General features: G+C 38.3%; 1 protein-coding gene across 5 annotated transcripts in view; it reads right to left on the reverse strand.

Annotated features, from left to right (window-relative positions):
* Positions 1-7,325: 7,325 nt before the first annotated feature.
* Positions 7,326-22,043, reverse strand: part of LOC149224669 (protein SAWADEE HOMEODOMAIN HOMOLOG 2-like) — a 299,733-nt gene continuing 285,015 nt past the window's right edge. For 3 of the 5 annotated variants that reach the window (XM_089386211.1, XM_089386212.1, XM_089386215.1), the window contains exons 9-10: positions 8,108-8,155; positions 7,326-7,994 (exon numbers count right to left, since the gene is read on the reverse strand). In XM_089386211.1, coding sequence (XP_089242337.1) covers positions 7,611-7,994; positions 8,108-8,155 — 432 coding nt within the window. In that variant the 3' untranslated portion in view covers positions 7,326-7,610. The remainder of the gene's footprint in view (positions 7,995-8,107; positions 8,156-22,043) is intronic. The other 2 variants (XM_089386213.1, XM_089386214.1) reach the window with 1 other exon arrangement.

Raw genomic sequence — 22,043 nt, forward strand, 5'->3', positions numbered from 1 at the left:
TATCAAATCAGAATAAGGTTGGAAGACATACCAAAAACTACGTTCTGAACACATGAAGGTCACTACGAATTTAAAGTAATGCCTTTTGGGTTAACCAATGCACCAGCAACATTCCAAGCTACTATGAACGAGTTATTCCGTCCATATCTAAGGAAGTTCGTGTTAGTGTTTTTTGATGACATTTTAATTTATAGTAAAACTTGGAAGGAGCACCTACAACATTTGGAGAAAGTTCTTACACTATTGGAAGAGTATCAGTTCTATGCCAAGAAGTCCAAATGTACCTTTGGGAAGGAAGAAGTAGAATATCTCGAACATATAATATCCAAAGGAGTTAACGTAGATCCTAACAAAATCAAGGCTATAAGGGAGTGGCCCAAACCAGCGAATATCTCCAAGCTAAGAGGATTCTTAGCGTTGATCGGATATTATCGAAGATTTATTAAAAACTACGCCCATATAACCGTAACCTTATCAAACCTTCTAAAGAACTCATTTTGATGGAATGATGAAGCACGAAAGTGTTTTAAAGATTTGAAGGAAGTTATGTCTAATGCCCTTGTATTAGCAACTCCAAACTTCTCAAAACCATTTGTAATTGAATGTGATGCTTTGGGTTTTGGATTAGGAGCAGTACTAATGCAGGATGGTCATCCAATCGCATTTGAAAGCAGAAAGTTCAATAAGCACGAACGTCTCAAGTCTACATACAACAAGGAAATGCTCGCTATTACGCACGCATTAGCCAAACAGAGACAATATCTCTTGGGAAGTAGGTTCTTCATACGAACAGATCATAATAGCCTTCAACATCTTCTCCAGCTGAAAACGCTATCTACAGAACAAAAAAAATGGCTAGAAAAAATCGCTACCTTCGACATGGATATATTACACAAGAAAGGGAAAGATAACATCTTGTCGAGGAGAGACGAGGAACCATCGTTACTCGCAGTGTCAGTGGTTATTCTTGAATGGCTTAATGAGATTCGAAGTGAATACACAAAAAATCTAGAAACAAGTGCTACAATCAATAATCTTCATCAGAATTCAAAATTTGAAGGGAAGAAAAATATTCTATGGTACAAGGGAAGAATTTATCTGAATGCAGATTCCAAATTTAAGGCCAAGGTTCTCAAAGAGTCACATGATTCACTGTCAGTCAAACATGTAGGATATTTTAAGACCTACTACAACGCACGCCAATCCTTCTTTTGGAAGGGAATGAGCAATGATATTCAAAAATATGTAGTCGAATGCGATAAATGCCAAAGAAATAAAAATGAAAATATTATGACACCTGGATTACTTCATCCCTTAAACATTCCGAATCATAAATGGGAGGAAATATCAATAGACTTTATTGAAGGTTTACATGTGTCTGATGGTAAGGATAAAATTCTTGTAGTAATCGACAGACTCACCAAGTACGCTCACTTTATTGCAATGAGGAAATCAAATTCAACAAAACAAAATGTTGAAATATTTCGCAAAAATGTCTACAAATTACATGGATTTCCCAAGGTTATTGTGAGCGATAGAGACACCAATTTTAAGGGTAATTTTTGGAAGGAATTTTTCAATCATATAGGAACCTACCTCAACATGAGTTCTTCTTACCACACTCAAACAGATGGCCAAACCGAGCTTGTCAATAAATGCGTGGAAGCCTCCCTAAGTTGTTATGGCACATGCAAACAAAACAAGTGGGCTCAGTGGTTACATCTCGCTAAATGGTGGTACAATTCCACTTACCACACATTTGCGAAAATAACTCCCTTTCAAGCTTTGCATGGTTACAAACCTCCAAATGGAAGGACTTTTCTATCATCGAGACAAAGCTGCCAGCTATTAAAAACTAGTTAGAAGAAACCCAAAAAGTCATCCAAAATCTACAAGAAAATCTGAATAATGTGAGGAGTCATATGAAACATCAAGTTGATCGAAATAGAACCGAGAGAGAATTTGAAGTTGGAGATTGGGTATTTGTCAAATGTCAACCATACAAGAAGTTGTCCTTAAAAGAAAAAGGAAAAAATAAATCGGCACCAAAGTTCTATGGACCATACCAAATCAACAAAAAGATCAGCCAAGTTGCATATAGTTTAAGCCTTCCGGATAAAATTTGTGTCCACAACATCTTCCATGTATCCTGCCTTAAAAGGGCACTTGATGACCATCAATCAACACAAACAAAGCTTCCATCCTTAGATGATGAAGGAAGGGTCATTTTAGAACCAGAAGGTATCACATCAATGAGGGGAAAGAAGCTTCGATCACAAGTAATCAAAGAATACTTGATCAAGTGTAAGGACTTACAAGAAAAAGAAGCTTCTTGGGAGATTGAAGTGTTTTGTCAACAACATATGTCGGTATGTATGCTTTAAGGACAAAGCATATTTTTGGGAGGAAGGCAATGTTATATAAAAAAATTTAGTATTTCGTAAAACTATTAGTTAATTAGGGCATAGGGCATGATCAAAGATCATGCCCATTCACCAAAAGGCATGTAGGGTTGTATTTAAGCATGACCCTCTCACTTTATAAATCGTCCTACATTCATTATATATATATATATATATATATATATATATATATATATATATATATATATATCTTATGATAAATTGATGTGTCTAGTGGGTGACTACATTCCTTTGCATGATGCTAATCACATGCCTTTCAACGTTGTTCTAGTATAAAACATGAGGTGGATGGATTCATCAACATAGCTAGCTCATTCAACCTTTTCTTGAGATAGAGAATTTTTTCAATAAGAAATCGTCTAAAGAAGTTAAATGAATACCTCTCTATCTAAGAGGGAATGTTGAATTTTGGTAGTTGTGGTTGGTATTCTTCAATATACAAATCGGCCCTAAAACAGAAAAATTGAAAGGAAGAATTTGAAATTTGAAATTTGAATTATTTTTCCTACAAAAGTATCAGTCGACCCAGCATCAAGAGACATGCCCCTTAGGGTACCTCAAGGCCATTATTTATATCCATTCGACCTCCTCGCTTATGCAACCAATTCAGATCGTTTACTAATCTTTTGTTCACGTGGAAGTTCTTTGAGGCAGCAAATCGAGTTTCTTCTAAGGAAAACCGAAGTCATCTGAAGCAAACCAAAGTTTCCAAGGAAAGTGCAAGTGATTGAAATTTTAAGAGGTCATAGTTTTATAAGGTTAAAATTTCTCATTTTGACTGGGTTTGACCTAGGATTTGTTGTTGGTCAATTTGACCTTATTTTGACTAGAAAAATCAGATTGTATCTCTTGTTGAATTGAATAATTTCTCTAAAAAAAAGTCATTAGGTTTTTCCCTAATTAGGGTTTTCTCAAGGTAAAAAATTGTGTCTCTTGTGTTTGTCTGTCCCTTCAAGATTCTATTGTCCTTATTTTTATTTTATTGAGATTTTAATGCCAGCTAATAATAACTATGCCAATATGGTGGCCTTAAAGCCCACAGTGCCAACCTCTATGGTCAAAGGCGATTCCTTAAACCTAATTAAGGGAAAATAATCCCCTTTACGAATCTCATTTAAATTTAAGTGGGAGGACCCCCAAGGGTATAGTCCAGGCACTTTCCAAAAAACCATTGGATTCAAGCTCTATATAGTATATATATGTAAGTGTGACTCCACTCTTATTAGCTCCAAACGCTCTAAGCTTTCCTCCTACTTCACTCAATATGACCAAACTTCGTGACTTGATTCATGCCTTTTCAACTCTGGCACGCAGCTCTTCATTCGTCCAGGACACATCACTTCCTTTGTTTGCCTAGTCAACCGATGCACCTACTCCATGTCACTGCCCTTACATGTCACCATAGCACTTCCCTTGTCACACTTTTTGAACCTCTCCAAGAGATAGAACCCAGGAAACAAGAATATTTCGCATCATCAACCTACCCCAGCCTCTGTTAAATAACGTCCTCGGCCTTTAACCTCATTCATCATGTTGACCTTTCGAGAGGAGTCAGCACTCCCTCATGGTCCACTTGTCAGTGGCACATCCAGTATACAGGTTCCAGATCATCCTGGTACTTTCTTCATTATCGTTCGACACATAAACCTAGTTCCTTGTCACCCTGGCTATTCTTCTATGCGCTCTTCTTTTGATTGCTCGAGGAAGGAACTTCCAGGGCATGTTAGGCCGACGTCATCTCTTAACAGGACTTTTCCGACAGAATTTTGAGTTATGCTTCCCCGGCTTTTGTCAATTAACATACTCCTGACATCCTTTGAAAAACTAAGTCTTCCATTGTTTCCTCCATTATATACCTGGCCAATGTTGCATTGCTCCTACACAGGAATCGCTTCAAACCTTCAAGCACTCCTCTTTATGGCTTCCTTCCAACCCTCTGTAGTTTACATGCTTCCACTGCACCTTTTCTCTACAAAACTATGATTAAATTAGATCGTTGATCCAATTTGTTGATCAATGACCAACAATTGATCTACGCCAATTACAAAAGGCCTTCAGCCCTATACACACTCTTGCATTACTTCTCTAAAGCACTCTCCCTCTTCAACTTCATTGCAGCATGTCTGCAACACAATTTTCTTATTACTAATACAAAGATAGATTCACATAAATGGGGGGCGCAAGGTTCAATATGCAGGTCTAGATGCTCGATCACAGAACTCCTTCATATATATATCAACAATCAACAACTGGTCTACGCCAATTACAAAAGGCCTTCAGTCTTGTACACACTCTCGCATTACTTCTCTAAAGCACTCTCGCACCTGAGCATGTTTGTAGCACAATTGTCTTATTACTAATAGAAATATAGATTCACATAAATGGGTGATGCTTACAAACTATAAACAAGGTTTCAATATACATGTCTAGATGCTCGAACAGAGAGCTTCTCTATTAATAAATACATATACATATTGGCTTTGTGGCCACACTCGACCTCTAATCCTTTCAACTCTCTCTCCTTTGTGTGATTACTCCTCTCAAATGCATTTTTGGGTTACAAAAATATACAAAAGGATCCTGAACTATAATCAGTTCAGATCCATAATTCACTCAACTAATAAACTCCTAAGAATCCACTAGATCCACAAAATATTCTCAAGGAATCTATCCTATTCCAAAATCTCTACCTCACTCAACCTCCCGAGACTTCTTAAAAGAAGATCTAATATACACACCAAATTACATCAACATTACAATCTTTATAGAATACCTAGAAACATAGAAAATTACAAATAAATGACAATTAGGGAACAAGCTCCCTTAGTAAACGAAATACCCCTAGGTTTTAGTCAAAGGTATTTGACTTAGAGGTTGTATGCTCTTGCATCATATTTCTTATGTATAATTGCTAATGATGAATGTGATATAAGATGAATTAGTTAATGAATAACTGGGAAGTAATTATTAGTCTAGGAAATCATGAAAAATCAACGGGATCCAAGAAGGCCAATCCCTGGGAGTTGAATAATGGTGTATTTAAGACCCAATTTCAAGCCTATCCTTGACCAAATTCTAGGCAAAGGGAGGGCAAAATCTAGCAAAACTTCAAGGCCAAATTTTGACCTAAGTTGCAAGGTCAAATTCTGGGCTAAGTTACAGGGCCAAATTCTGTTAGGGTCGAGTCTCAAGGTTGTATTATAGGACTGAATTTTGTTTTACAAACCAAGGTTCAGTGTTGAATTTCAGGGCCAAGTTTCAATCTTGCTTTGAGGTCCTATTGAGGCCAAATGTAGGCATGTCTTGAAGGCCAAGCCCAAATTCATCAATGTCGCCTTAACATATGTGACAACAAGAATTATGGGGTCTAATAAGCCTAAATAAGTGTCGGTATAGCGAGTATAGTGTTGGATACAAGTTGTCAGCAATACAGACAAAGAAGAGTATATTTGTTGGTGTGGAGCACACCTATCAAAGCAAAGTCTAGCATTTGGAGGGAATTTGTGTTCTAGACCAAACTATGGATCAAGAACATATTGGTGTGGGTAGTAGGGTGGTGCAAGGTAAGAGACTATAGTCTCCTTTCAGGTGATGCCTGATAAGTGTGAGTTGGTGCTCAGTTGGTGCTTCCTTTCAGGGTGATGCCTGATAAGTGTGAGTTGGTGCTCGGTTGGTGCTTCCTTTAAGTTGGTGCTTCCTTTCAGTTGGGGCTGATAAATTTGAATGTACTTTTTAATAAATTAAGAAAAGCATTTAGTGGTTTTCTCTCGCTTTGGGTTTCCACTTAAAAATATTTGCGTATTGTATATTTTTATTATTATGTGCTTTTCTTTATATCTTGGGATACATTTAAAAGTTTTTCATTGTCAAAAATTGACAATTCTAATTCACCCCAGTATTGTTGAATATTTCAAAACATGTTACAAAAGTATTTTCTAAAACCCTGTAAGCCCCATCTCTTCCTTGAATCACAACTAAAAGAGATAAATTCCCAAATTTTGTCAAAGGCTATTGGCTGATTAGGGTTCTACTTATTCTGATTTGGTCTTTGTCTTAGTAGCACTAATAAAGGCTCGATCGTACATTCACCCTTGTTCTTGTACATATTGTTCTCCATTTGTATAATTTTGTGTAAGGTAAAAGTAATATTTCAAAACAAATGGGTCCATGCATGTTAATGATTCGAATATCTCTAACTTATTCACAGTAAATAGTAGAAAAGTAAAATAGTAATTGCAACTTATCAAGCAAACAATTTAGAAAAGTAAAATAGTAATTGCAACTCATCAAGCAAACAATCTAGAAAGAATCATCTTCTACAAGATAGCATGCAGGATAGATCCAAAACACCACAAACTCGTTATAAAACATGCTTTTGAAACAATCATCGAATGAAAACTTTCAAAAGGAATCCTTTTAAATAGTGGTTATATATGAAATTAAATGTGCTTATCTAAGAACTATAATAAAATATGCAACCTCTTGATCCTAGAAAACACTTCTCAACAATCCTTATTTTACCATGCTCAATGTTCAAATTATTGAAAATAATGTCAACACCCAAACAAAAAATCAAGGTAATTCTAGTTCAATATAATAAACCAGAGGAAAATTGCGTATGAAAATACAGTAAACATTGTAAATATTAACCCTATTACGTAAGTGATATAATGAGGTGTATTGTTTAGACTGTAGCACAAAGTATATTAATAACAAGGGTACTCAAAAATTAACAAATATCACAATCCTGACTCTTTTAAATGAAAATTGACTAATTCTTGCCACCTTTGGATTTGATTAAACTTATACAAGTTGGGCTCTGTTCCAGTAGTTGGCATCTTGCCAAGGGTTCATTCGTTTGGATTACGATCCTTATTTAAAATTAACATGTTGCCAATTCAATGCAATCAACTAAATAAAACTAAATAATGTCTTAACTGCACTATAACAAAAGATCCCGGTTGATAATGCATCCATAGAATCCAAGTGCTCTGATAGACAATTCGTATATTCCAAATGGAACTTCTGGAAGTGATAAAAAGATAAGCTTGCCAGAAAAAAAGGAAATAGAGAAAGACATAACCTGGGGCAGAAGAATAGTCCTAATATGATTCTAAACAGACAATTCATGTGACCTGTGGGTCCATTTATTAAATTGACATGACAGGTAATAAAATCCTCTCTTTGTTATTGATCAACAAGTTTCATTTCAGCATCAGCTGCTTTAAGATCCAAAATTTGAGGAATAGAAGAGGACGTAGAAGGATTACCACCTCTTTCGCTTGAGTTTAATGCACTATCTGGAAGGCATGGTTGAGACTTGGCAGAAGTAAGTGCATCACCAAAGGAAACCATTGGCATAGCTGCAGGTTGATTATGAGACTCCATAGAGTTGCCAATAACTTTAGGCTCTTTTGATGAAACAAAAGAAATTTTACCAGTTGAAATTTCCTTTGATTCTTGAGGCCCTTGTCCCAGCTCAGTAGGTGATGATCTTTTAGAAGCATGTAATGCTTGCAAACGAAAGTCTGTCTCTGGACGCCGGCAAACTTTCCTTAGAGGTACTACCTCCTGCAACACAAATAAAAAAAATTTGATAATTATTTGTTTAAATGACACCAAGGCACAAACAAAATACCATCTTTCCAGACATAGATAAGCCTAAAGAAATTCATGGAACTAACCAGACAATTGATTTGCTCAACGTCATCAACAAGCAGTAAAGTTAAGCCCTGTCAATTAAGTTTCAGCATTCTCACAGATATTCTGACAATAGAAAGTGGATATTCTAAGTCATTTCTAATTTATAAGCGCTGCTATAATGCATCATGCAGCTCAGTTACCTTGTTCACATGTATATCCCTAATAATTTGGGTGTTAAATTCAACAAAACTTCTGTTATAATATCTAATTGTCTGTAGCAATGATGGCTTATTGTTGAAACCCTGTGGAAGTCATTCAGATCATTAGCAACCAAAAATTTTAGTTCACACAGTTCGCATCTGTTGTAACAAGAAGTTACTAATGCTTTCTGACATAACTGTTGCCTGTAACATCTAAAGTTGAAAATGTTCCAGTGACACTTTGAGATGTGTAAGCAGAACACCATAATTGTGACATGAAAGACACAACAACTAGGTCTTGCCATCCATTTGTGTTGAAAATCAGATGTTCTATGCTGTAACAATCACTTATTACAAAACTTCTTTGCATTGCAATATTAGTTAAACAATTGTAGATAGGACATAAACCAAATGCACAATAGAAGACAGCCAAGAACAGAATGAAACACAGAGAATTAAGGTCCAATGACCAGGGAAAAACCCACAAGGGGAAAACTCAACCAGATTCTTCTTCTATTAGATATCAATTGTTCAACAGAGATACAAAGTACAATGAGAGATCAAGAGAATGAGCAAGTTCATCCAAATCTGAACAAGTTGTAGCATGAAGATCACTGGTAGCAGCAGTTGATGCAAACACTGAATCAACCTTCAAGTTCTGCTCTTACTCTCCAAGTCTTTCTCTTTCACAATCTTCTTCAAGTCTCTCCAACTCTCTCTATCAAAAGTTCGAATCCTTCTTTCACAATGCACAAATAGTGAGAATGTGATGATATGAGATACATATATAGGAGGAGCAACAAATTCTAGTCATAAAGAAGCAATATGCATCCCTTGAGGAGGACTTACATATGCCATTTAGGGAGGTAAACATGCCTTTGTAACTCATGCCATTAAGGAGGTATGCATGCCTTTGTAACTCATGCCCTTAAGGAGGTCTAAGAGAATCATTTATGACATGTTTTTATTGTGAATAAGAGTATGCCATGTCTTAATGAGTGCATAAGAGAGAGAGTAACATTTGCATTAATGAAAGCATAAGAGAATCTTTTATGACAAGACTTTAATGAGAGTGAAATGTATCCATTAAGAGAGAGAGAGAGAGAGTTATGATGTGCTATGTGAGACATAGAGGTATGAAGTGATTAAGTGATAAAGATAAGGTGACTTGAAGTTCCTTTTAATAATATTAATGTCATACTATCATAAGCATAATAATAAAGGTAATAATAATATTGAAGATTAAGTCAAAAATTTAACTATTAAGATTGATTAATGACAAGTTAAGTGATTTTCCAACATCTATACTTGATTACCAATTGATGCAAGGTGAATTACTATTTTTTGAAAGTCATGCTTGAGATGCTAGACATGTCTTTCTAATTTTAGAAAGTCACTCCAGAATTGTCAGAAATGAAATTTTATTTAATGAAATTCATCTGCGCTGCCAATTTTCAACAATTTGTTCTTCTTGGGTTATCTTATAATGACTTGCAATCTCCGCACAATGTAGTGGTACTTAACACTCTTTCCCTTGCATTTTACAACTTCTGGAACTGCAACAAGAGAAAAGAGCTAAGTTGCCAAGAAACATCGGTTCCAGTATAGGTATGGGGATAGGAACGGGTGTGTCACCTTTTGAAACAGGTTGTGTGGGTTTGTTGAGGGTATATAAAATAAAATATTGAACATAAAATAAAACAAGAAAAATAAAACATTGAACATCCACATTGAAATTTCAAATTTAATATCAAGAAGAGAGTTATGAATCATGATAATAGATATATATGATATGTCTAGGACTCTATTGTCATACTACATTCAAAATTTTCCATAAGGCATTTCAACACATAAAATAAAAGATTCCAATAAAAAAGGTGAAAAAGAAAAATGAACGAGTCTCAAGATAACTGATTTGGCTTCCTCAAGCCATGTCATCACTCATCGACATCCATGTCATCATTGAAGAAATTTCAACCCCCACTCTACTTATCAGTGTTCCTTATCACTCCATGCATTTAGTATTAAATCCAAGAATGATAAAAATTCTCAAATCTAGAAATGACAATATTTTTCTGAAAACACAAATTTAGAGATTTCACAACTGTTGAAATTGCAGAAATAAAACACAGCAAAATTATGACAGCCACACAGAAAATAAAATAGTGATTTTTGGTCAATGTGACCCTGGAAAAAACCCCCTACAAGTCTTGGAGAAAGCCAGTTTGAAAGCTATTTTTTATTTCTGAAAATGCTTTTATAGAAAAACTGAAATACACAGTAAAAATTCCAATAACCACAAATTACAACTTATCTCGATTTTCGTGCTTGAACTCCACCTTGAAAATCATGCCAATCAGCGAACAACCACAAAATTTTACAGCAATAAAACAACATTAAATGTTGTATGGCATGCCTCGAAAAAATGTGCCCGAAGCTTGTTGCACTGACTGTACGGACAGTGCAGATTTCAACAGTACCGTTGCCTCAAAATTCGTGCCCAAATCTCCCTCAAAATTCATGTCCTTGCTGTTGTCCCTCTTCTTCGATTTGTGTGCCTTTTTCCTGTTGTACGGTTTTGCCTTGGGATGCATGCCAATAAATGCTGTTGTCTAGATTTGCTGAAATGTATTCTTGCTGCTCTCCTTCACTTCCTCACTGCTCAGAAATTTTCTCCTTGCTCTCTCTTCTCTTTCTCTCAAATGCTCATGAAAGAATGAATTGATCTTTTCCTCTTCTCTTCTCCTGTTATTCTCTAAATGACCTTTTGGGTTATCCTAAGATCTAATGGCTGAGATTCATTTATATCTAGGAATGAGAATAAATTTGCATTTAATTCTCACATTTTATTTTTTAACTCACCCACTTAAATAAAGACCCACTTAGCCTTTTATTTCCATAGTCACTTTTTCACTTTCTAATTCTTCATTGACTTTAATAAAGTCACCTTTAAATTAGAATGTAACTTTACCACTTATAAAATCACTTTTAAATTAGAATGTAGCATTACCACTTATAAAGTCACTTTTAAATTAAATTGAATTTACCACTTATAAAGTCACTTTAAGAGAAAAGTAAAAAAATAAATTTGGACACTTTTCCCTAGGCCAAAGATCAAAGCCTTAGGGAACCACTTGTCCTCTAATATCCAAATTTTAACACTCCCTCTTACCAAGGAAAGTGTTCCTCACCACTCCCATCTTGTCTCTGAAGTAGACATGCTTGCCCCGTAGTAAGGCTTTGGTGAAAATGTTCGCTACCTACACATTTGTGGAAATGTACTCGAGCTTGACAACTCCCTTTTGGACATAGTCTATAATGAAGTGATACTTGATCTCAATATGCTTTGACCTGTCATGAAAAACTGGATACTCCGTGATTTTTATGCAACTCTGATTATCACAGTAAATTACTGAAGGACTCAATGCCTGACCAAATAGACCAAACAACATCTTGCAAAGCCATATGGCCTCACAACTAGACAAACTAGCAGCCATATACTCTGCCTCAGCTGAGCTCAAAGCAACTGACTATTGTTTTCGGTTGATCCACGACACAGCTGCCGAACCCAAGCCAAAACAACACCCGAAAGTACTCTTCCTATCTGAAGCACAACCTACCCAATCTGAATCCATGTACCCTGTCAATCTCACTCCATCACCCTGTCTATAAACCAGACCAAAATCCACAGTCCCCTGCAAGTAACGAAGAATGTGTTTTGCAGCCACCTAGTGCACTCTCCTGGGCTCACACGTGAACTGACTCATAGTGTTAACTGCAAAACACATATTTGGTCGAGTGTTAACCAAATACATCAAACAACTAATCAGCTATATGTATAGAGTAGGATCCACCAACTCGGAATCAAAAGCGTGAAGCTTCTTCCAGTTAGTGATCATAGGTGTAGACATGGGTTTGCAGTCCTCCATGTGACATCTGCTAAGAATATCCAGGAAGAAATGCCCCTCCTCCTGCCACACCTCCAATCCCAGAAAATAATGCATCAAGCTGACATCCTTCATCTCAAACTCTGAAGCAAGATCTCTCTTGCAGCCCTCAATGAGTCTCTCTGCACCAACGATGATTAAGTCATCAACATACAACACTGGAATGAGAGGCTCCTCACCCACCACATTGAAGTATAGGTTCGGATCTACCTCACTCTTTGTGAAACCCAACTACTGCAAGTATGTATCAATCCTAGAGTACCAAGCTCTAGGAGCTTGCTTCAGGCCATAGAGTGCCTTTTCCAATCTGCATCCATGGGACTCCTTCCCATGCACCTCAAAGCCCTGCGGCTGCTCAATATAAACCTCCTCCAGAATGAAGCCATTGAGAAATGTGGTCTTCACATCCATTTGGTGGATCTTCCAACCCATCTCTGCTGCAATCAATATAATGGAGCGAATAAATGTATACCGAGCTACGGGAGCGAAGGTCTCCTCATAGTCAACTCCCTCTACCTGTGAGAACCCTCTCACCACAAATCGAGCCTTGAACTTCTCAATGTTGCCATCTGCAGCATGCTTTATCTTGTAGAGCCATGTGGAAGTAACAACTAATTTACCTTCAGGCCTCGGCACTACCTCCCAAACATCGTTCTTCATAATAGAAGAATACTCCTCCATCATGGCCTCTATCCAGACCTGCTGGCTGGCTGCCTCCTCATAACTAGAAGGTTCGAAGTCAACAATGCGTGTTACGAATGCCATGTAACTACAGAACCACTTAGGTGGTTTACTCTCTCTAACTTGTCTCTTTGGCCCAGCAACTGATGTGGCCTCGTGCAAGGTATCTTGAAGCCACTTTGGCTTCCTCTTCCCTGAGCATACTTCTCCCACCGAAGTGAAAGAATCCTCATCATCATCAGAAGCCTGAACTCCTGAAGGTTTGCCAATTGACCGATGCCTAAATCTGTGCTTGTAGATGCTGAAGGACCGTGCGAATTGTCCATTAGTGGACTACCCAGTGAACTGCTCTGCGGACTGCCTTGCATGCTGCCCAAGGAACCACCCACCTAACTTTGAGAGCCACTGCTCACAAATGGACCTGACACTAATCGATGTACCTCCTGATCCCTAACCACTAGATCCCTGTCACTGATTCAGTTGCTCCTGAAGGTCTAGTGACTCTAGATACTCTAACTCCCATGACCTCCCGAAATCTCTCTCTTCCTCTAACTTCACATCCCGCCAGACAACCGCTTTCCTCTGTGCAGGAATATAAATCCGATAAGCTTTCGAGGTCTCGCTATAACCCACAAAGATGCTCTTGTCTGCAGTGGGCTCTAGCTTGGTCCTGTTCTCCTTGGGGACATAAGAATATGTAAGGCACCCAAAGATACGAAAGTGCCCAACATCAGGCTTATTCCCAAAAAAAGCCTCCTTCGGAGTCACATTCCCCAAGGCACGATGTGGACTCCTGTTCTGTAGTACACAGCAGTGTTGTAGGCCTCTACCCACAAAAATAAAGGTAACCCCTGATCATGAAGCATGGCTTTGGCAGCCCCTGCAATGGATCTGTTCTTCCTCTCTGCAACCCCATTTGTTGGTGGTAGTAAGGAACCGTGAACTCCCTCCTAATGCCTACCTCAGCACAAAAATCAACAAACACACCAAGGGTATACTCCCCTCCATTGTCCGACCTGAGGACCTTGATCTTCCTACCTGTTTGGGTCTCCACAAGAGCTTTGAACTCTTGAAACTGCTTGAAGACCTCACTCTTGGTCTTCAAGAAATAAATCCAAGTCTTCCTGGTGTGGTCATCAATGAATAAAACATAGTACTCATAGCCACTCAAGGATACATGAGACATTCGACCACTCACATCGGTATCAATCAAGTCAAAGATCCCTGTCGCTTTGTTGTCACTGCTGGGAAAAGGGGATCTGGAAAACTTCCCCATAACACATCCTCTGCATACATCAAGGTGATTAGAACTCAAATCTAGCACACCAATGGTGATCCCCCGCAATGTACTCAAGGCCCCATGATACATGTGCCCCATCCTGCGATGCCAAATCTCACACAACTCTGAACTACCATACCTGTTGTCAGTCCTGTCTCGGGTGTTGCTACTCAATGCCATCAGGGGTTGGAATGAGAACTTGTACACCTTAGCATGGCGCGCACCAATCTCTCTAGCTGAAGAAGCTGGAGTTCCCCTAGGGTATATAAGCACCTGCCCTCTCCTGAACAACACATCATACCCTCTGTCCTCAAGTGTTGAGACGGATATCAAGTTCTTCTTCATTCCAGGCACATATAGAACGTCTAATACTTTCAAGGGAGGTTTGGGTCCCTTATCAAATGTCAATGTCCCCACACCAACTGCTCTAACAATGCTGTCATCACCAAGTACTACCTCCATATCAGTATCACCCTCTGAAAGCTCTGAGAAGTACTCTCTAACTCCTGCCATGTGGAGGGAAGCGCCACTATCAACGTACCAAATGCTAGAAGATGCTCTGCTAGTAGTGGGGAATGCACACTCCCTCTGAACCTGTATGGCAGGTGATCCTGCACTAGTGGCCTCACAAGCTACGAACCCAAACTCTCGATCAAAGCTCTCAGAGAAGCTCTCTATCTTTGCAGAAGCTGCCATGGGTTTGTCTTTCCCTTTCTTGTTCTTCTTCTCCAGACACAACAGCATAGTGTTCCAACTTTTGACAATTCCAACATTTGACTTTGGAATAGTCCTTCTCCTTATTCTGTTGCTTGCCTTTACCTTTGCCTTTGCTTCCACTATTGGAAGCTTACTTCTTTGCTCTGCCCTTCTTGCCTCTTGCTAACAATGCCACATTGTCATCCTCCTCCACCTGTTTGGCTGCGCCAAGATGGTTCTTTCTGATCTCAGCAGGTGCAATGATCTCACCTACGGTTGCCAACTCATCTTTCACTGAAGTGATCTTTGTGAGGTATGTTGTAGCACTATCATTCTTAGCCATTTTAATGGCCGTCAGTTTCTCCTTTAGGACCATTTTTCTGTTTTCATCTAAGCTCTGGTAAAGACTGCTCAAGGTTGTCTTTCCTCTCACATGAGGAATGACATGGTCTTTGATTCCTTCCAGAGTCAATCCTTTTTCCTTAGCATTCTTTTTGTTAAACTCTGCCAATTGTACAGGGTCAACAGGTACTACTACTGGGTTCTGTGTGGTATTTACCATAATGCCCCAAACTTCTGCTTCCTCAATGATGCTCTGGATTCTCTCCTTCCATGCACTGTAGTTGTTCTGCCCATCCAACCTGTCTTCAACTCTCAAATCCAAAGACATGTTTCACTGTCGTACCAAACTGAAATTTTCAAATCTGTGGTAAAGGTTTATGTTTTTTGTGTGAAAATCAGCGTGCTGTAATTTTCACTTTGCTCTCCCAAACTGCACTGTTCAGCCAACCAAGTTATGATACCATGAAGAAATTTCAACCCCCACTTTAGTTATCAATTTTCCTTATCACTCCATGCATTTAGTTTTAAATCCAAGCATGATAAAAATTCTAAAATCTGGAAATGACAATATTCTTCTGAAAACACAAATTTAGAGATTTCACAACTGTTGAAATTGCAGAAATAAAACACAGCGAAATTATGACAACCATACATAGAAAATAACACATTAATTTTTGGTCAATGTGACCCTGGAAAAAACCCATACAACTCTTGGGGAAAACCAGTTTGAAAGCTCTTCTTTATTTCTGAAAACGCTTTTACAGAGAAACTGAAATACACAGTAAAAATTCTAGCAACCACAAATTACAACTTATCTCGATTTTCATGCTTGAACTCCACCTCGAAAATTGTGCCAATCAACAAACAAGCAAAACAAAAAAAATTACAGCAATAAAACAGCATTAAATGTTGTACGGCCTGCCTCGAAAAATGTGCCTAAAACTTGTTGTACAGACCGTACAGATTTCAGCAGTACGACTGCCTTGAAATTCGTGCCCAAATCTGCCTCAAAATTTGTGCCCTTGTTGTCCCTCTTCCTCGATTTCTATGATGTCCCTCTTCCTTGATTTTTGTGCATTTCTCCTGCTGTACGGTTTTGCCTTGGGATGCATGCCAATAAATGTTGTTGTCAAGATTCACTGAAATGTATTCTTGTTGCTCTCCTTCACTTCCTCACTGCTCAGAAATTTTCTCCTTGGTCTCTCTTCTCTTTTTCTCAGATGCTCATGAAAGAATGACTTGACATTTTCCTCTTCTCTTCTCCGTTTATTCTCTAAATGACCCTTTGGGTTATCTTAAGATCTAATGGCTGAGATTCATTTAGATGTAGGGATGAGAATAAATGTGCATTTAATTCTCACTTTCTATTTTTTAACTCACCCACTTAAATAAAGACCCACTTAGCCTTTTATTTCCATAGTCACTTTTTCACTTTCTAATTCTTCATTTACTTTAATAAAGTCACCTTTAAATTAGAATGTAACTTTACCACTTATAAAGTCACTTTTAAATTAGAATGTAACTTTACCACTTATAAAGTCACTTTTAAATTAAATTGACTTTACCACTTACAAAGTCACTTTAGGAGAAAAGTAAAAAATAAATTTGGACACTTTTCCCTAGGCCAAAGATCAAAGCCTTAGGGAACCATTTGTCTTCTGGTACCCAAATTTTAACAATCATGATCAACATCGCTAAGCTCATCGGTCAATAGGCTCTCTAGGGAGGGGTCACTCTCATCCGAAGGATCCTACTCATCCATAGCAACTGTAGGTAGCTCAATAAGACCATCTAGTTGTATCTCCTCGTACCAGTTCTTGGGGAAACACATATCCTTTTATGGGGTACCGACTACCTGTCAAAAGGAACGAACCCATTTTTAAATTTCAAAGTATCAGGTTCTCCATACTGGAACTAGGTTCGGAAGGGTGTGTTTGAGAAGAACCCGAACCCATTTTTGGTGCTTGGGTGTGCGAATCGGGTATGGGTACGTAAACCCCACCCCTAGGTATGCATGCCCCTGTTTCATAGGACAAGAGAAACCTGAAAGAGCAAAGAGTCAAGTTTGTCAAATGGAAAAAAGCAATTGCATATTTATCTATTAAAGAGATGAAGAATAGGCATGATAATTGAGGCTTGCTTGTACTAACAGTGAAACTGAAGTATTGAAGATTAAGAACATCAAGAACATAAAATGCAAGGTAACGTCAAGGCCATGACAATCAAAATACTACAATTTATAGGTATTGAAATTTTATAGTCCTATTGCACTAAGAAGACATTGTCATTATCAAAAAATACAATGCACATTAGTGCAACCGTTTCCACTCACGATTCACTCAAACAATTGTTTGAATTCTACATTCGACAAATGTATTATGTAGATAGTTGGCATGGCTTAGTAGGAGCAGGCCGTATGAATGACCACTAGGTACACTCCTCGAAATATAAAATTAATTGTTAGTTTCCAACTTTCCTTTTGAATGCTTCTTATTTTCTACTAATAAAATACGTATATCGGGAACATTTTATTAAAAAATTCAGTGGCAAATATGCGTCAAACAAATAGGTGAAACTTGCCATACGTTTACAAAGATGTCATACATACAAAACGCTCTTGAAAAATTAAATCTAATAAAAATGAAGATGGTGCATTAAATCCAAAATCGTAATAGCTAATATCTACATGTTAGAATCTACCCGAACCCAGCACCCTGTATTTAATTCCAAACAAATTGTTGGACACCTAATCCTCAATGGGTTAGTGTGGAAGCCGAATAGACAAAAGGAAGTCCAAGAGACCTTGGGATGTGAAACCCAACGGTCAAACCATGTACTATAAATGTATATGATTTGTTAATAAAATTGTACTCTCATGTTTTATCTTTCAGATTCTGTTGCTGCCCATGTGTGTTTAACATGGTATTAGAGCAGGCGTATTCCTGCCCTACATAATTACTTTGAGTCATTTGTTGTATGGCCTTTATGTGCAGGTCATTTCTGCCATCACTTATGCCTTTCATGAATATTTACTCAGCTAAATTCTAGCTACAACCTCTGTCATTTCTCCAGCCCTATTTTTAGCATTCCTAAAATTAGTTGTAACTCCTTGTATCACTTTTTCTGCCATATTTTCTCTTTGGGCTCTCTATCATAATCATCGTCAGTGCCATCTTCCCTCCTAACAGTTGGCATGGTTTTTCTGTATGGGTGTAATGTTTTCTTTACCCACTTCCGTCTCTCAGTTTTCCAGAAGAGGAGCAGGTTGGGGTTTGGGAGTAGCAAAATCCATTGATAATTGACGAGGAGGAATCTGCACCTTCTCCAGTCGAGCGAGTTTCGATTTGGCTTTGGGATTGAATACCTAACTTTGTAAACAAGTATATCGCTCACGGGAATGCACTCTCGTGTGTTGAAACATTTTTGTCTGCGTTTACATTTTTTCTCAAGTTACTTCAATTATAGTCGAAGGGATTCCTTGTATTTTTGATGGTGCGTCTGCCAGGAGGGAGCAGCGTTTGGAGGCATCATTCTTTTCCGCCATTACCATACCTGTTATCTTTAACGCTGTCCGATTACATTAATTTAGTCTGGTATTCATGCAAAGGGGATTTGTGTTTAGGATTTAGGTTTATTCATTTGTCTATGTCTGTCTAGGAGTCGCCCATTCGACTCTGAGAATGAGGTTGTCGTAGCCATAGCCATTGAGCTTATTAATAGCCCTTTGTGCATCCTCCCTGTTGGCGAAATTGACAAAGCCAAAACCCCTGCTCATCCCGGTCCTCTGGTCCACGGCAACATAGACACGCGTAATGTGACCAAACGGCTTGAAAAGCTCCTGCAAGTCGGCCTCTCTGGCTTGGTTGTTTCCCTGTCTTGGAAGTCAGAAACTACAATTTGTTGTATACTTAGTCTATTCCTCAGCCCCTGTCGAGACAGTGGTGCGTTGAACGCTTGTATTGTGTGTTCGTTGATCCCAAATGACGTTTGAATCATTTCATACATGTTGTAGTTCGTTGGTCGAGAGTCGATGTTAAAACACAGTGCACTACTATCCATCTCTGCATTGAAATTTTTATGAGGGCTACATTGGATTGAGCCATGAAGTGATGAATGCTACATTAAATCTGTGGAGGTCGAAACCACTGCCACAATGAACCGTTATGCGTTGAGGTTAAGACCCTTCATCTCAACTATATGTGGTCTGCTACCTGACAGTGTAATGTTATGTATGCAGTAGTACAATGGTGTGTTTGACTACGTTGAATAGTTTTGAAAGCCGTGGTGTTGCATGGTCGTGTTGACTAATATATGCTTGAACTATGCATTAGAGAACGATTTTGAACTCTGCAGTGAAAAGAATTTCAAAGTCACGATGAAGAGTACTCAGTGGAGAGGTTGAGCCTGCTGATACTGGAATTAATGCCTGTACTGGAAAGCCTCTGATTGTGCTTGAGTTGTCTTTAAAGCCAATCACAGAGTTGTTTGGATTCGCTTTCAGTGTATCTTTTACAATTCTCATTAGATTGTTGACAGTGACTTGTCCATCAATGACTAAATCTCCCTGGAAAAACCAGTGTCTGGAATGCTCACTGTTAGACTGAGCAATGTCAAAAAGTTCTACATTGGTGGGGTTGCGCTTGATATCATCTCGAAAAAGCCTCATGTAATACTCCAAGACCCATTTGTTTGTTAATCTCCTCCAAAGCTTCCTTTCCTTTCTCGAGTAATGGCACCTGAACGACAGGTTCCAGCACGGCATTTGTCTTAAAAGATAATAGCTTTGAGGGTAGTAAATGAAAGGCGAGGGCCTACTTCAACTAATATAGTTGAGCCAGTCCTCCATTACTATGACCGCTTTGAGGGATTCTGCTCGAGCTTGTCTATTGAGGGAATGAGCATGGCCTGTGGCAACATATCTGTCGAGGACGTAATCATACAAATCGATTTTCTAATAAAAAGATTGCACGGGCTCCTGCATTTCTCGGAAGCAATTATTGAAGATTTGTATAAAGTCTACGGGAGAGGAAGATCCCATGGAAGCTGTCAAATCGCTTCATGAATCCATACAGCTTTTCATAGTCGGTGATTGTGTCTATCTTTGACCCCAACAGATGTCAAGGCCAAAGGCATAAATTTATGTGTTGTTTTGATAATTGTTGTTTTGATATATATACGTTGTTTTCATAACTGTTGTTTTGACATATATATGTTGTTCAGCTTTGGCACACCACAGCAAGCAATTTGCAGTTTATGAGATTATGTACAGCTCTTTCTCTGGCGATTTGTAATCCCACAATTGCAGTTGTTCCACAAGAATGTATTAGCAGTCGCTATTGAACTTGACTATTCTTTTCCACTGGCCGAGAAAGTGAAGGAGTATCTGAAGGATCCAAGCAAGTTTGCAGTTGTTGATGCCCCAGTGTGGCATTGTATTTAAAACTCATTATAGTTTTTGTCTACATATATATGCATTAATTCCTTGATTCGACTACTACATAAGAGTTTGGTGGGCCTTATAAAGGCAATGATTGTTTTGACAAATAAAAGTAATCTTTTGTGGAGAAAAGTTTAGTTAGTTGTATTGTCAGAACATAGTGTTGGTCATGAGTAAACTCTTAGTTTTATGTAATGAATTGTAATTGGTGCTTGCTGGTTGCACACTGATCATTTGCTGCACATTTATAAAGGATATTATTGTGTACTGTGAGTGGGTATTACTTATCTGCATTGAGTAGTAATTGTGATCAGTTTTTAAGGTGTAATTCTGACACTGGAGAAAAAAATGGCCAGAATCAATGAAGTATTAGAGTTCCTCAAAACTCTGATATTGTCTACTACTCATGATACATTAAAAATCAACAAATTTTCTCTCACAGACATTCAAGTCTGTCTACAAAATGCACAAGAGAAAATTGATTTTTTGCAACTCGAATCTCAGCTACAACAAGAAGAATTAAAACAGAGGAGTCATTCTGAACCTGTTTCTATTCAGAGGATTGAAACAGACTCCCATAAAGTGGCAAGGTTACATGCAGATGCAAAAGTTCAGCTTGCACTTCCCAAGCCCATCATCAGACCTTGGGAAGAGCTTGTCCACAACAAGAAGAGCTTGTCCACAACAAGCACAAAACTGGTCTTGGATATGACAAGGACTTGTCCTTTCATATTCTGGATTACTCAAAACCAATCCAATTTCAAACTGCTGGATTTCTTGAGGATGATTCATCTTCACCTGTTCTTCATGACAGTGCACCTTCAGCTGTTTTAGATTCTGGTTCTCTTCCACAGCCACAACAACAACAACAGATTGTGAAATGCCAACACCGTGACCGAGTTGGCCATCTGAAAGATCACTATTTTGATCTTCATCCATGTAAGCATTGTCATAAAACCACCCATTCTTCACACAGATGCTTCAAAAACACCCCTCCTGCAAGAACAAAGATTCATCTTGGATGGATCGCTTCTTGGCAATGGGCATCAACAGCCAAGAAGATATTTCAATCACATGTCAAAACTTGTTATAGAGTATTGAATAGTCTTGCAGTTGAGCTTTCTCCATCATCTCACCTTGTATCTGACAGGGGGGAAATGATGGTCATCTACAAGCTTCAAAGCCACATCAAGCGAGCTTGAGCCACAACTTGCCACACCAGTTTCAGAGTTGTAGCCAGAGACAAAGATGCCCCTGAGCATGCCTTCAGTTGGTAATCTGGGACACTTCCTCTAGTAGAAGACTTCAACTTCTTGCCAGTTTCGGAAGAATTCCAGGCACAAAATTGGAGACATTTCCTCTAGCAGAAGCCTTCATCTTCTTGCCAGATTTGAA

This window comes from Pinus tabuliformis, chromosome Q (assembly GCF_031772625.1).
Source record: "Pinus tabuliformis cultivar Carrire ecotype Pingquan chromosome Q, CPIR1, whole genome shotgun sequence".
Lineage (NCBI taxonomy): Eukaryota > Viridiplantae > Streptophyta > Pinopsida > Pinales > Pinaceae > Pinus > Pinus tabuliformis.